General features: G+C 42.0%; 1 protein-coding gene across 1 annotated transcript; it reads right to left on the bottom strand.

The window, feature by feature from the left end:
• Window positions 1-5,614: 5,614 nt before the first annotated feature.
• On the bottom strand, window positions 5,615-13,818 carry lfng (LFNG O-fucosylpeptide 3-beta-N-acetylglucosaminyltransferase). Its single transcript, XM_079365913.1, has 8 exons — window positions 11,989-13,818; window positions 8,161-8,209; window positions 7,897-7,999; window positions 7,659-7,812; window positions 7,468-7,553; window positions 7,101-7,266; window positions 6,918-7,003; window positions 5,615-6,828 (listed from the first exon to the last, which is right to left on the bottom strand). Exons 1-8 carry the CDS (start codon window positions 12,367-12,369, stop codon window positions 6,762-6,764), a joined length of 1,092 nt encoding a protein of 363 aa, XP_079222039.1. The 5' UTR covers window positions 12,370-13,818; the 3' UTR covers window positions 5,615-6,761.
• Between the last annotated feature and the right edge of the window lie 2,158 nt (window positions 13,819-15,976).

The following is a 15,976-nucleotide window of genomic DNA, read 5'->3' as shown; positions in this document are numbered from 1 at the left end:
CACTCGCTCAAACACAGGACGTGAGCACCTTTGTGTCTCATTTCGGGAGGTATTCCCGCTGCTATTTTTTGCTCTCTCGCTTACGAGGGAGAGGGAGTCGAGTCTACAGGGTGCCTGATTTGTCTCTTTTGTTTGACGAACTCAAAGGGCGGCAGCTGCGTCCATGGGCCTTGGTTGCTCCTGTTATTCACACCTCACCTCCTCCTTTGTGCGCAGCGCCCCGGGCAGTCAGATGGAGCACGTACCACAGCAGAGGATTTATGGAGCTGTCCAGTTATCCCCGTCCTCACCTTTTAACTCCACACCAGAAAGCCCTCTGCTCACTGTGACGCTTCAAGACTTTCTTCGAGCGTTGCCCTTCCCTGTTTGCTCTTTGAAAGTCGTCTGAAGTCTGGATTTGTCATGATCCAGTGGTTAACCACCATCTTGAAAATGAACCAACGGAGATTTAACCACATGATCTCAGCTCACACAGCAAGGACGTTAAGATTTCCTCGTTTCCATGGTGACGACAATGATACAAAAACAATGATTTAGTTGTTTTACTAAGAGAACATCAAAGACAAAGCAATAAGATAGTGACACTTTAACCTATCTGCTCTTGCTTGTTCCATCATATCTGTACAGTTAAACGTGAAAAGTGTGTTGCAGTGATTGCACACAAATCTTTGTCTCATGACGTCACTGAGTCGTCAGTATTATGAGTAATCACTGCTCAAGGTGTGACAGCATCATTTGCATCCTGATTTGCATTTCTGTTAGGCCTCATGACTCTGTTATGTCACTGATGCAAATAATCTTCACATACGTTTTAAGTGTCTGTGTAAACACGAGACCACCAGAAGACTCCTGAAGAAATCCATTAAGTCAGAGTTTTGAATGCGATGAGACGTTTTCTTTGCAAACAAACCGACGTGAGGCTGGGCAATGGATTTGATTGGTTACAAACCCATCGCTATGAGAAGCAACTCAGATGATTAGCGTTTGACACAGGTGTGATTGGAAACTGAATAACTCATCATCATAGCAGTTATATTGATGTAATACATTATATTATATTATATTATATTATATTATATTAATCTATAATAATAGAAACTCAAACATGCCTTAATGTGTGCTTGTTAATGCTCGCTAGTTGATGGCATGTTTCCATTATGCTTTCACATCATGAATAGTGATTACCTTTCATATTTTTTAGGATGATCACATGACGTGATGAACAATAGTATTCAGTTATCAACACATTAGAGAGAGAGAGAAAACACATCTAAATGAATCTAAAGTCTGACTAAAATATAAAAATGTTTTTTAAAAAAAAGATTAAAAAGCCTTAATGTCAGACTCATTGTGTCCAAGATCGGCATTTTTTTTTAAATGTTTATGACAGATCCAGGAAGTCAAAGAGTCTGGCAGCACAACACTCAATGAGAAAAATGAATCATTTCCTGCCAAACTCTATCAAACTGAAGAGAGAAAAAACAGGTTCCTGGTCATCTCCCGCCATGCCTGCTGATCCTCTTCCAAATTCCTCAAGTCCTCCACTCAAGTGCTGCTTAAGTTCAAGTCCTTCTTTAGTCAGGATATGTGATACCTGGATTAGAGTAAACTCCCACTTGGTCAGCCTCTGGAGCACATGTTGAGCAGGATTAAGGCCTGTGCCAGTTGCTCTTGGATCTCTGTGCCGGCCGCCAATGGGACTTGCCCGTCGCGCCTAATCCTTCAGACAATGCAGGCTGTTAATTGGAGACTGACTGATATAGCACAGGAAAGTCATGAAGACAATGTGCCAGTGGTCGGCTGTTCTGTAATCCCCTACACTGTGAAGAATGTCCGTCTGTCGCTGCCATCTTTGATTCTCCATGTCTGCTCCCAGTTCTCACCTCACACTCCGGGGTTTTCCATTTTATTCACAGTTAAAGGGCCTGTTTTGTTTTCGGAGTCACACCAACACAAAGAGAACAATTTAACAGAGATGTGAAATTTCACATATTCCACTCAGACTTCTAATGGGAGGTGCAAAAAAGCACGCCGACGTGTTTGTGTTTTAATCAGCAGGGAGCAGACCGTTAACAGAGTTACAAGTGTTTCCTGTCAACACAAGGATTCAATAAGTTCATTATTTAGAGCTGTGAAGCTGTTTGGAGTTATTATCAGGGTAGACTAAATTGGTTTCGATTCTAAAAACAAAGTTACATAAAGCTGTTTTGTTGATGTTTGGTGCATCTGAGTCTTTACATGTGAAGTTGTTGACGTTCCGTCATTTGTGACTGTCTTTGTGTTTGTATTGTGTCTCTTCAGTCATTTACAATTACTTTTGAACTGTTTGAGCCCCTTAAATAGTGTGCATCTTCCATTAGGGTTTTCACACTTGCAGAAAATTCCTAAAACAAATTTAAAAAAAAGTCCTGATATTTCTACAGGGAGCTGTATGTGTGAAAGGGATAAATAAATGTTCTTTATTCAAGTGTGCACATAAACTTCCAGCTATCCCTACGATAGTCATAAACCCAGCTGGGCTACCCCGTCCAAAAAGTCTGTAGACTGTACGTTACTAGCAACCACGACTTCTTGTATACATGTCTGAACCGTCTCAAAAATGAGAGAGACTGACAGATTTATGTCTCCCTGGGGAGATAAAAAAAAAAGTCAGGTGGGTAGAAAACTGTAAGTTCTCCAAAAGTGTGACTCAGAGTGAGCCAGACACAAGTCATGCAGGACTTTTGTGTTTAGTCAACAGTCTGATGGACAGTGTGGACGCTTTATCAGTGTAAGATAATCAGCCACAGTAACAGCCTCCAGTCAGATTTGGCACAGTTCACTTGACAGTTGGTGGTCGAGCAGCAGACTGCAGTTAGATGTTTATGTTCATGTAATTTCTCACCTGCTGCCACAACATACATATGCAAAACAGCTTGACAGACATTTGGAGCTACGTTACAGCTAATTTATCATTTCAATTAAGACACTGATGGTGCACTTCAAAGCAGGAGAACAACTGAAATCCACTTTGATGTAAAGGTTGTGAAAGCGCTATGTAGTTCATTTATTCTATCTTCATCATGTAGGCATGTTGTCTTTCCTCGTGTGTCTGTTTAATATGAAGCTATTATTAGCTTAATTTAGCACTAGGACTGCACAGCCACAAAAATGAACAAATGATATCTTATTATTTACAGTGATATACAAAATAGTGACAAAAAAACTGGCCCTGAACCCATCTAATTTTACCATGATGGGTGAATTCAAATGCTCAGAGTGTAGGCTACACTTGAAAGAGTTCGGTCTGACTGTCCTTATAATTCTGCAGTTCCTCGTATGGTAAAATACATAACTGCAATAGCAAACATTGAGGGAAGCGAAACAGAGGAAAACCAACACAGGACAGTTTTTACAGAAAAAACAAATTTATTCAAAGCTGATAATTCATGTTACAGGTGTGTGTGTGGGAAGGACAACTGATGTCATATACTTCAATGTAATTCTCATGCCTTCTTTAATAATTAAGCACACTATAGTTATAACAATTATAACAAAAAATGTCCCTCGAGAAGCACAGTTTGTGACTTTAAGACGTGTGGAGACAGGTTAGAGCGACACTCTAATGGTTTATTGATGCATAAACTTTCTTTTTTCTTTGTAGGGAAAGATCAAAATGCTGCTGATCCGATTACTGTTTGCACATTCACAGCTTGCCAATGTAATAATACAAGCGTTTCACATTTAAGCCACATGCCCCCTTTTTCCCATGGGTGCAGTGCCAGCTGAGGAATCTCTTTCTTCCTCTGCTTATAGCAAGCAATGTCAGGCGTATAAACAATCATCACAACTTCCAGTCAAACTGTTTTTCATTGTTCTTTTCTATACCAGTGTGTGATTGAAAACTTCTGCACAGATTCATTTCAAACTTTTATGAGTAAACGGACAGAAGAAAGACGTTGCAAATGACGGATGTCTGTTTGAACGGAAGATTTAGACACATAAAAGGGTGCCATTTTTTTCCCACTATACATTTCTAGAAAGCAAAGCAGTGATTATGGTTTGTGGTGGGGATGTTTGCTCTAAGTAATTTGTCTCCCATGCAAGAGTTCAGCCAGCATGTGTTCATGGAGGCTGATGAAGTTTCTCAAAATTGTGTACAAAGTTAAAGATATTGAAATTACTGTTTTTGTTTTTTTGTTTTGCTTGAGAGGCTAAAGCTATTAAAAAAAAAAGGTTGTATAATTCAATAACTCACCATGACCTTTCCTCAGTCACATGAAAGTCTTGTTCCTTATTTTGAAAGTTCCCCGAGTGCCAGGATTCATCATCATCAGCAAGTACAAGTAAAAGTCTTAAAAAGTATTGGACTTTATCTTGGTTGTTTAAAGGCTTTAAAGACTTAATGGACTGATGTGTAAGTAGAGTGCATAAATGTTGTAGCTGGTTGATCTTTTGAACACATTTTCAATGTCATTTTAAATAAACGTATGGCTCATAGATTTCAAAAATTACTTATGAATAAATACAATTTAAGTTGTTTTTTTGTTTTTTTTAATAAAGTAACCAGAAAGTGAAAAGGCACATAAAGTCCAGACCCCTAAGTACTAAAAATTGCTCCTCGTGACACCAGACAGCATTTCTCCTCTGAGCTCAGACTAGATCCATGTAAAGTTGAAAGTTATTCACAAGTGTCTTAGTCCTTAAAGTTGTGTGTAGAACTGTTAGGAGTAGTGAGGAAGACTTCTAACAGGCTTAAGCATTTCTCAAACTGAAGAGAAACTAGAGAAATGTTCTTCAAACACTACCTGAAGAATATTATGGAGTCATAGGGCAGAACAGACACAAATGATTTGTGCAGACTTTTCAATCCATTTCTGACTTTTTTCAGTCAGAGTGAGACGTGCGTGTTTTATCTCTCTGCGTGTGGTCAGCTCCACAGGTGTATCCAATCACGAGACGTAACGATCAGCAGGTGAAGAAGCTGCTGCACAAGTGCACAAACTACGCTTTGATGAGTTTCAGTGTCAAGCCTTCTTCAGTTAATCTGACAAAACCTATTTGTTTTTGTGAATGGACAAAGTCAGATGAGCTTTTACTCATTAATGGTTCATATTAAACAAATGTGAAATTTCTCAAAAATGAATGGATGTACGGTATTGTTGGTACAATTTGTCCTACTACCGTCTTTGGAAAATTAGGAGATGTTGTTTTACAAAATTGTGTTAGATGGGAAAATAAAAACAGGACCAAAAGCGTTGAGTTTCTCAGTGGTTATACATTTTATTTAAACTTTAAGATCCCACCACGGGTCCCATTGAAGATTTAATACCAGGATCAACTCATAATCCCTGAGAAGCCGATATTGGGGATGAACTGTTCAAACCCTCCAGATACTGGAGAAAAACAACAGCGCAGTCATTGAGACAGTTCAAAGCAGTACAAAATCATGTTCAGGTCATTAAAAGCACGTGTCAACCACAAAAGGGAGAGTTACATTCTAAACATTACACATTCAACACTAATTTAAACAGAAGCACAGTACACAGTACTGTGATTAAAATGTCAAGAGTAACCCAATATGGGTAAAGATGACACAGAGGGGAACAGACACCTCCATGTAGAAACACTGATGTTGCTCTTGTTAAGTTCTCACCTCATTGGTCTCAACAGTGACCAGCCAGTATTTTGTGTAAATAAACATTCAGGTTAATGACAGAGAAGCCATTCTTTTGTGCAAACTCTTAGACTGTGGCTGGGATCAAATGTGAGACTATAATTTAGATGCTATTTCCCAATACAAGAGTCATGTTTTCTTCACTGTTGAACCCCATGAGGTGAGTGTCTTTCCAGGAGCAAAAATCAGCTTATTTGAAACTCAGCTGTGCAATTTTTAAACAAACTTAAAAGAAAAAAAGAAAAAAAAATCAAAGCAATTCAAGATCTGATTGTAACCCCAAATCAAAATCTCATCCACTCCTTATTTTCCCTGATTGTTACAAATGCAAGGAGACATTAAATACATAAGAATGAATGGATTTTGAGATTTTGAGGGGTTATTTTTTTTTTCTTTTTGTCAGTTTGGACACAAATCTGAAGCATGTCATTCAAAGATGTGAATAAGATCAGTTCTTTAAAAAAAAAAAAAAACCCTGGGAAAAGTGCTTAGTCCTGACATACTTCAGATTAGGTCATTCAAAAAAGGGATGCATTTGGAAAACTGCCAACTGCCAGCTCAGTTTGTGTAAGAAATAACACTGTTAACCGAAAAGCACAAAACATCTTCATAATAGAGTTTTTCCGGAGTCATCGTCGTTAAAAGAGCTTAACAAAAATGCATGAAAAAAGTCAATAATATGATAAAAGCCTACAAAGACCTTTGTTTTAAAATTCAAAAATAAAACATAAAAAGTGTTAATGAAGCTGGCAAAAAGGCTTGGAAATATGTCAATACATTCTATGAGAATTGCAGATTCATTTACAAGCAACATGTACATCAAAAAGCTCAACTGATTGCCTGCAAAGCTTCACGCTGAAAGCTACTTCCTGCCAAGACTTGGAGTCCTCCACCTGTGCATTACAGGCGGAACAAGGTCCTGGTCCGGTGCAGGAAGGTAAAGTCCCAAGGCGGGCCGCACAGCAGCCCAGTAAAACTATTAAAGACCGCACACCACTGTAGCAAGAAAACAGCAGCAATGCGGTCTAATACCAAACACTGGTCCCCACAAGCCTTTCAGATACCGAGGCATGACGGGGACGAGGATGAGAAAGGAGCGGTCGTCCTAAAAGGCAACCTGAGGGGGACACCACGGGGTGTCTGGGTACAGTAGACAGTGCACAGACTTGAACCTGGAAGACAGATAAGAGGGTTCAGGTTAGGGTTTTCTAAAAAGCTTGGACATATGAAGCCAGTCACTAAACACAAAGCTATCTCTCACCTCGATGGATCATCCTCCACGGAAAAAGCTCCTTTCAAATTAATGATGTTGCTCTTGTTTTCGAACATCCCATAACTGAGAGTAATCTGAAGAAAGCAACAAAAAAAAAAACAACATCAGCAAAAGAGGAACAACATCTCATTGCAACTTACATACGTGTAAGAAGAGCTGTACGCCTTTTACCTGCTTGTGCATCTCAGCTCTCGACACAAGCTGCAAGTTCTCCAGGTGAGAGTGGAACAGGTTGCTTCGGGTCAGAGGGACCCCCAGCACTGACTCGATGATGTAACCGATGGTACAGTCGTCGGGCAGCCGGATCTTCTCAGCTGTGTTCATGAAGTGACCGCCACTGGAGAAGATTAAAAAAGAGGAGACACACAATGTAAGGTCAGCGTTATAACGATGAACTGCTTTTTTTATTCTGATGTAGGATTTTATGAACACCCATTTAGCTCCTATTGTCTTGAAACTAAAATAATTCAAAAACATAGTGATGGGGTTCCTTTTCTCAATATTGAAAGAGAATTGTGCATGTGTATCTGTATCTCACCTGGCCCATGGGCTCATCTTCAGTGCCAGACCTCGGCTCACACAGAAGCCTGCTCCTCCAGTAGCAAACCAGAAGTTGACTGGTTTCTAAGAAGGAAAACGACAGTTTGTCATTATACAGAATAATCCCATCAATTGCCTTTGTCACCCTCCAACTGTGAGGCACAGCAAGTAAGAGAAGCGTCCTCGTACCATCTTATTGTCGCCCAGTCTCTCTGTGGCCTCGATCGGCCGGTCCAGACTGGGTTTACCCAGGTACATGTCCTGGGTGTGGGGGTACTGGGACAGGAACTTCACCAGAGAGGGAACATTCACATAGTTGTCATCGTCCACATGACAGAACCACCTGAGAGGCAGAAAAAAAATATACAAATTATTAGATTTTGAATTTCACTCATACAGATGTTTACTAAATCTCTGTAATCCTTACTTTTTCCTCGACTCGATGAACTTGTCATATTCCACCGCCATCTTGCACGACAGAGCCTGTCTACTGTGTGCTGCTGAACAGTTTGTGTTGATGGCATGACTCCCTGTTGCAACAGTGGAGAAAAAAAACGTTCAAAATTATTATGGAAAGATGAAACCATCACATGGAGGAAAACAGCTCAAAGCTCATGTTTTGGTCGCTCATGTATTCTTGAACAATATGCATCTTTGTTCCTGTTAAATAAATCCCTTTCAGGCCACTCACCAATTTTCTTTTTTAGCTCTTCATCTTCTCCATCTGTGAAGATGTAAGTCTGTAAACACACAAAGGACACTACAGATAAGTGGACGAGGACTTGAAATCCTTCAAACCAAAAGCATCATGAGGAGCGGTCACATGATCAAATTCAACAGTGTACAAAGTCCCTCTTTCTCCGGCCGGGTGTGATTAGCATCAATCAACATGTCTTTTATGCAGTGGAAAACACATTGAGTTAAACAACCCCTTGCTCTAATAAAGGCCTTTTGTCCGGCATTTCATTCTCTCCATGGCAACTCTGCCGCCGCCCCGAAGCATCCCAGACATAGAACAAAGCAGGGAGGCAGACTGTCCGCCCCCACACACACCCCATTCAAGTATCCCATCCCCCGACTGAGCCCCCTCCACTCTGCTGGACCTGCTGCCGGACTTCAACGTGTCGAATCTGATATGACAAACAAACAGCACTAAACTTTTTTGTGTGTGTGTGTGTGTGTGTGTGTGTGCATCTTGTGTTTGCTCGCCGCTTTGTGACTGACGGCGCCCCGAGAATCAAACCACGAGCCTGCAGGTGCTTGTTAAATGTAGCAGTTAGTCATAAAAAGGAGTGAACAACAAAGTGCACCTTACAGGAACACACTTTAAAAGGAGCAGGGGGGGGGGAAAGATTAGACCCCTCTTTATGATCACCCACGGAGCAGGTGCAAGCTTCTGAATGGCTATGATGAAAGTCTGCGCGGGGCTTTGTAACCGCCAGTGCTGTTTACTCTTCACCTCAGGTGAGGCAGCACCTGCCGCACTTCACACTACCTTATCTGAGCCACGTGTCGAGACACGCCAGCAGCTCGTGGTGCTTAAATCTTCACTGACGGAGCACTTTTTGTCAACTAAAAGCCGCATTCCTTCAGCTTGTCTGCCCGGCTCCTGGGTGACTGCATTTGTGATTTGAATCTTTAGACCGACGTCTCTTGAATGAAAAGACACGTCTTTCTGCTCCAGTGCTCTTTTTTTCGCTACTGAACTGTTTATGGAACAAACTTTGAGCAGATGCTGCTCTGCGTTGATGCCATGAGCCTGTGTTTGTTTAAGGAAGGGTGGTAGTTTTAGCTGGTGAAGGGATCAGAGGCTGGCGCTGTTTGCTTTAAAGCCCGTTGAATAGACAGCCTAATCACTGAGGCAGCTGCCAGAGCTGCCAGGGCACTGACAGAAAGGGAGGGGGGGGGGAAGGAGGGGAGGAATCTCATTGCTGATTAGTAAATCGCGAACCGTGTGTGGCCATTCACCCCCTCTTCATCCTCTATCCTGCCCCCCCCCCCCTCTCCACCTCCGGCCAGAGCCCCATGAATGGAACAATGCTGTGAGTTTTCATGCTGGGTAAAGTCTCCACTGGGTAAATTCTAAATATGTTTGCCTGCATTTGCATACAGCTGCAGGAGTTAACTAAAGAGAAACCTCCCGGGGAAGTTTTTTTTCTTTTTTTTTTCTCTCTCATTGTTTCTAAACTGAAACTTTAAAGAACAGTTACTTTCATTGAATACGTGTCCAAACAAAACAAAAAAAGAGTGCAGTGTGTGAAGTAGAGATAAATGGGGAGGGGGGGGGCAAAGTGTGAGGGACGCATGGAGAAGAAGAGAGCAAACAGAAAAGGGGGGGGGGGGGCCTGCACTCCTGACCACAGGAAGGCCTGGCAAGGCCCCGTCTGAGCTGAACGTGGTGCCTGGCTGGCTGTCTCCATCTCTACAGGAAGGAAGGGCATCAGGGCTCCCCTCCCTCCATCAAACACATCCACCCTGAGGACTTCCCCCTCGGTGCCAGAAATTCTAAGTCTTTTCAGCAACTTTTATCAAGCCAAATTACATCATCATCGAAGAGGGCCTAAACCCAACCTCACTCTGAACACCTCAACTTCACCGCTCATTACTGAAGTTATCTGATCTCCATACTGTATGTACGCCGCCAAATGCTCTTCTTATATAGTAAAAGCGCTAATTGTTGGGGAATTGTTGAATTACCATATCTTTAGAGTGGCATGCATGGCACAACATGGAGATGTAGTCATGCTGCAAAATGAATTCTACAGGCTATTTTTATAAATTAATTTGCTGTTGATCTTTTGAACAGGAAGCATTATAATGTCATTTTGTTCCTTTGTTTTATGGTCCTGTGCTTAGCAAGACACTATTTTGTTCGAGGGCAATTCACAGGGAAATGAAAGAAAACAAAAAAACGCCTGTAGCTGAAATTGTTATGTATGGACATAGATATTAATGCTGGCATTTATCAGCCACAAAGTAAAAAAGAAAAAAAAAAAGTCCCAACACTGGGGGGTTAATGTAATGCACAAAAAAGGCTATTTATGCTGTGAATGGGCTCAAAGATTAGGAAGGCCACAGGCTATTGTGTCAACACAGCTATCTCACAGATAATCAATCTTCTCTGTTCTCATGTAAACTGCTGCAGAGAGCAGCTTTATCTGCACAAGAGCGAAGAGATGTGCGAGAAGGAAATGTAGTAATGAAATATCTTCTGCGTCGTGTTTTGCAGTCCCTGATGTCTTCAGCAAAACAAAAAAAAAACAAAAAAAGAGTCAGAACTGCACAGATGTTCATCCGCTGAGCGTGGGAATCAAACCTGAACACAGAGGATGGCCATATGTACATGATGGGAAGTGGGGGCATCATATGGCTAGCATTAAGGCCCTCCTTTGTTCCGTCTCTCCTGACCACCTGTCACCCCTTCTCCAGGAACTCCCTCTCTCATTGTGAGCCGAGTCTGTGCTTTTTGTCCATGCAGGCACCCACCAGCTGCCTGCATGTGTGAGCCCTGTTTACACTGCCGAACATCATCCAGAGCAGCCATTAGTACATATATTAAGAATTAATTCCCAAAATAAACACATGTTGAGAGCATGGTTAGGATTTTAACTGAATAACAGAAAATCATACCAAAGAGGAAACACCTCATCCTCAACTCTCCTGGTTTAAAAGAATGAACCGCAGTGTGGTGGCACACAAGGCAAATTAAAAGGACATTTAAAAAAAGCAAAGATGGCACCTCTCTGTGCATGATAAAATTACTTTGACTGGAAACTTTTTTTTAACCATGCATGTCTTTGTGAATCCTCTAAAGGCGCTTGGTTCTCAGGGCAACATTTTCACACTCAGCGTGCACAAACTGTCCTATAGATGCACCCCTTTGTCCCCATGCGTCTCCTCAACCAAGCCCCCCAGTTTCCCATCCCTCCAGTGAGCTTGACCCAGACTCGGCTCCCATGTTCCCATGGAGAGAGGGGGAAGAAGAGGGGCTGGGAAAAAAAAAAGGCTTTTCTTTTCCCCCCTTCAGAAAGAAGCTTTGTTAGCCCCTGGAAGGGGGACAGCGTTGGAGTCGCTGCTGTGAAGCATCCATTGCACCAGGGGCATTCACAGGGACACCCGAAAAGAGGAGGCATAATAGAGGAGAGGGGAGAGAGGGGGGGCTGAAGGAGGGTGAAGAAGAGGGAGTCCTGGAACTGCTCCCTCCGTTCTCAGGGACATCACTCAGTGGAGGATAAAAAAAGTGACAGAGCTGAAGAAACTCAGCATGGTTAACAGGGGTTTTGTGGGTATTTCACTGTGTCATCTGGTGACAGGGGGAACAATGCAGCACTGTAAGCAGCCATCAAAAAGGCATCACCTGCATATGCACACTGGCTTACTGTTTCTATCTGCAGCAGCGGCCCAGCAACGATGAAGGCAACCCCAAAAAAAACTAAATCAAATCTACATTTGGAACTTTATGTAGCTTAATTTCATAGTTGAAAACGTAAATAAATACAGATAATTGTTGTTCCATTACCTGCTGAATGCTTCTTGAGATCCACGTGTCCATCAGCAGATTGAGCCTGGACTGGTGGAACTTCTTGGTGGTCTTCACAGCGATGAAGATGTCATCCGCGCTGATGTCCTCGGCAGGTAGCGGAGCGGATGGAGAGGACCGCGCGGGCTTCTCCACCTCCCTCCGTCCCCGGGTTAGTTTGGTTAAGTACGCAGAGAATCCTCTCTTCACGGGCGCACTCCCTGGCTCTGCGTCAAGAGCGCGCATCCCGGTGTCCTCTCCGTTCGCACCCTCATCCACCTGAACGCCGTGATGCTGCACCGCGACGAGGAGCAGCAGCAGACACAGACATGCTGTGCTGACTACAGAGATAACTATCTTCTTAACATTATTATTCAGCATGATTAAATTAAAAAAAAGAAACGTCTAAAAACTATGAAGAAATGAAACGGATCTCCAACGTAAAGTCCATGTGGTATTGTTTAAATATAGGAAAAAAGAAGCGCACCAGACCTCTGTAGGTGCATAACTGAATCTTAAATGAGGTGATTGTCGCGAGGGGACGCTTAAAAGTTTCCATTCTGGCCACGCCTCCTGGGAGGTCCTTGAATGCAGCATGCGTGCGAGTGACGCGGGAATGGGCGTGGTTAGTTTTGAGAGCGTGTGTTTAGTCCATTGAGTGACTGATAATAGTAGTAATACATTGACAGGGTAAAATCAATGAATCAACTTATTTTTAATTGTATAGCACCAATTCACATCAAATATTAACTCAAAACATGTTACAAAAAGCGCAGGTCTAGACTGTATTCTTTATTATATTTATTATATATACCCAGCAGTAATCTGCCATGAGCACAGCCCTTGAAATTTAGCAACAGTGGACAGGAAGAACTGTCTTTTAACAAGCAGAAAGCTTAATCATAAGAGCAACACTCATGTTGAACAGCCATCTGCCGCAACTGTGCTGGGCTGGGACAGATGAAGGAAGAAAGAGAAGGAGCTGTGTTTTGCATCATTGTCACATCACTCTTCCATGACTCTTCCATCTGTGTTTTTTAAATTTGCCATCAGACTCCAGACGATTTGAATTTAGTCGAATGTGAGCCGGGTGTTCACCAGAGAAACAGCCTCTTTGTTCCCGCTCTGACCTTGTGAGGGCTCTAAACAGTTGGCCATTCCCGAACACTTGTTATTCAAATTTTTGGCTCTCAAACCCGAGTGCCGTCTGGTGCGGTGCCAGGGCGCTGACCAAAAGTTTCATTCTATAACCAGCAGACAGCTGTTCAAGCATCACAGCACCATTCTCACTGTTTTATATCAAAATGATCTCAAACTATGTGTGTCCAACTCCGGTGCTCAGATTAAAAGGCAAGCGTTCTTATTGCAAGTTTGAAGACAACTCTAAAAACAACACACATTGGTCAAGCCAGTATTACATCAAAAAAGAAGATTGCTTTAAATAATTCCCAAAAGGCGACGTTGTCCTGCATCCTGCATCTCTGCATGGTCAGGAGAAATGTTTAGCAAAAGAAAAACTTCATTTCCGCTGCATGTTTGGTGATGTTTTTTTTTTTGATGCAGGGACACCCCATGAGTTCCCTCTCTGCTTTGTTTCTCTTGACTAGGCCCTTTATTAACCTGTTAAAGAAAGGCTTAGGACCCAGTGTAAGAAACCAGGCAGAAGGGGATGTCCCTGTGGCCCTTATTCTTCTTCAATCAAATGCTGCTTTCTGCAGGGCTTGCATGGAATTCATCCCACCTCAGAAGCCTTTTTCTGTTTCTTTGGACTTGTGAAAACAATGTCACTTGTTAAAATTTGAAAGGAAAAGAAAAGTTCCCCTCTCATATAAGCTCCAGCCCTATACCACTCAGTTTTTTAATCTCACATTTCCCCTAATCACTTTTTTGTCTCTTTTGAAATCCCTCATCAACCTCCTCTTAGACCCCCCAAACTATCAAACCGCTGAATACCAGTGAGATTGAATCCAGTTTCTTCAGACAGGCCCACTTCCTCACCACAGCGCCCACAAACCCATAAATGAACCTCACAGTGCGTTTGATTTTCCTCCTGATTGTAGCAGCAGGGATGTAGAAAATTAAAGCGACGCTATTTATACTTCAAAGATGATTTCACAGGATGCACATGCAGGTAATAAATTCCAGCATCCATTATGTCAAATCAAAATCCCCACATGTCTAAAAAGCCTTGTTAAAGTATCTCTTCTGTTCTCTGATATTCACCACAGAGAAACTGGAAACATGTGTTTTGTAAGATGTCATCTCTCCTCAATGGCCTGCATATAGATCCAGCTTTTTGTAAACCACGGAGGGCATTAACTCAAAACCACAACTTTCCTGATGTTTCCATTTATTTGATATTTCAGTCTGATGTTTGACATTCCTCGCGATGACTCCATGAAAGTTTAAACTGAGTCAAGATGTATCCAATGGGGTCGGGTCTTACACAGTTTAACAAAGGACCATAGCTGAGTGTAAGATCTCCAGCCATGAAGCTTATAGGATCGAATGCCTCTGTCTGAGAGTGAACATGTGCTGAAAAACATCAAATAAAAAGTTTGATCAGAAGATGAGAGCTTGGCTGTAGGATCAGTCTCTGTGCTGTTTATTTTCCCAGTATGGACACACTAGCTCTGGTGGGATTACAGGTCACACCCGGAGTGAGAGCCAGGGGACCAGGCGTCCTCCTCAGAACCCGGTTTCAGTTTTCCCTCTTCATGCAACATTAGAGGAAACTCTCCAAGGACCACGGCTGAGAATGCTTCAGCTGCAGGAGAGACAAATAAATACAAGCCCTTTCATTGATCGAGTCAGAGAGTTCCCATAAATCTGAATAGACATCCTTAGGGGTGAAGACAATGAACAGTTCTTAGGCAGAAACTTAAGTTACACAGCAATCAAATAAATCACAAGATACATCATAGTTATTAAACATAAGCAGCACCAATGTTGCTTTTAAAAAGTGCCACAATTACAAAAAGTGTGTTTTCTTAACAAAATGGTCTGGAAATATCAAAGTCTTCAAATGTTTTTAATTTATACCAATGTATCACATTTCATCAGGATATATGTATACTGATTTAAAACCCTGTTAAATCAATGTCAGTTATTAGGTAAAAAGCAACACAATGGCTTGTGAAGTGGAATATGGAATAACACATTTCGCATAAAATTACCTTAAATTGTACTTAAGAAGCTTTCAAGACAGCACCGTTGTGAGTTTGGGGTAATTACTTTCCATTGATGGTTACATGATCATTACTCACCAATGCAAGTTATCTCAGACTCTCAAGGTGTTTTCCCACAACTCCTGAACAACTTTTTTTAGGATGAGCTGCTTGTATGAAGGTATACAGACAGATTTTTCACTCCAACTTGATCTGATTTTTTTTACCTGCCAGCCCTCTAGTAAATGTTCCACGTGAGGTCGGATGAGTTGCTGTTTCAACCTTATTTCACCACTTTGTTAGCCACTTCCGCATCATTCTTTTACCGTCATGTTCTGCCTCCTGAGGCATTAGCCCACTGCTGCGAGGTGTACGTGTGAACAAGCTAGTCAGGAAAACGTTAAGAATGTTCCATTAAAGGCAAAAACATTTGATGCAAGGTTTCCCTTTGATTCTTTCAATTTGTATTTGATCAACTGAGTGACGGGTTACATGCTGACATGCCTCCCACATGATTTCCTCTATCCAAACAGAAGACTTATTAACCATCATTATGTGTCATCGTCTTTTAGCAAGCAGTCTCATAATATCTTGAACATTTTGGTCATGTTACCAACCTTGGTTGCTTGGAGCAGTATCTCTGTACTCTGTAATGAAAACACAGCTACGTGAAATAAGAGAGGCACTGGAGACCCCTCAGGTTTATATTTCCACTAAGAGCTCGAAAAACTCAGGGGAACTCTAAAAGCTGCCGACAAGTTTGAGTTATTTCCATATCAGAATGTGGAAATTTAAGAGGTAGGAGAAAGGGGGGGGGGAAG

The sequence above is a fragment of the Symphodus melops genome (genome assembly GCF_947650265.1).
Source record: "Symphodus melops genome assembly, chromosome: 17".
NCBI classification, from domain to species: Eukaryota; Metazoa; Chordata; class Actinopteri; order Labriformes; family Labridae; genus Symphodus; species Symphodus melops.
The sequence above is the reverse complement of the archived record's forward strand: the minus strand, read 5'-3'. Positions and strand labels throughout refer to the sequence as shown.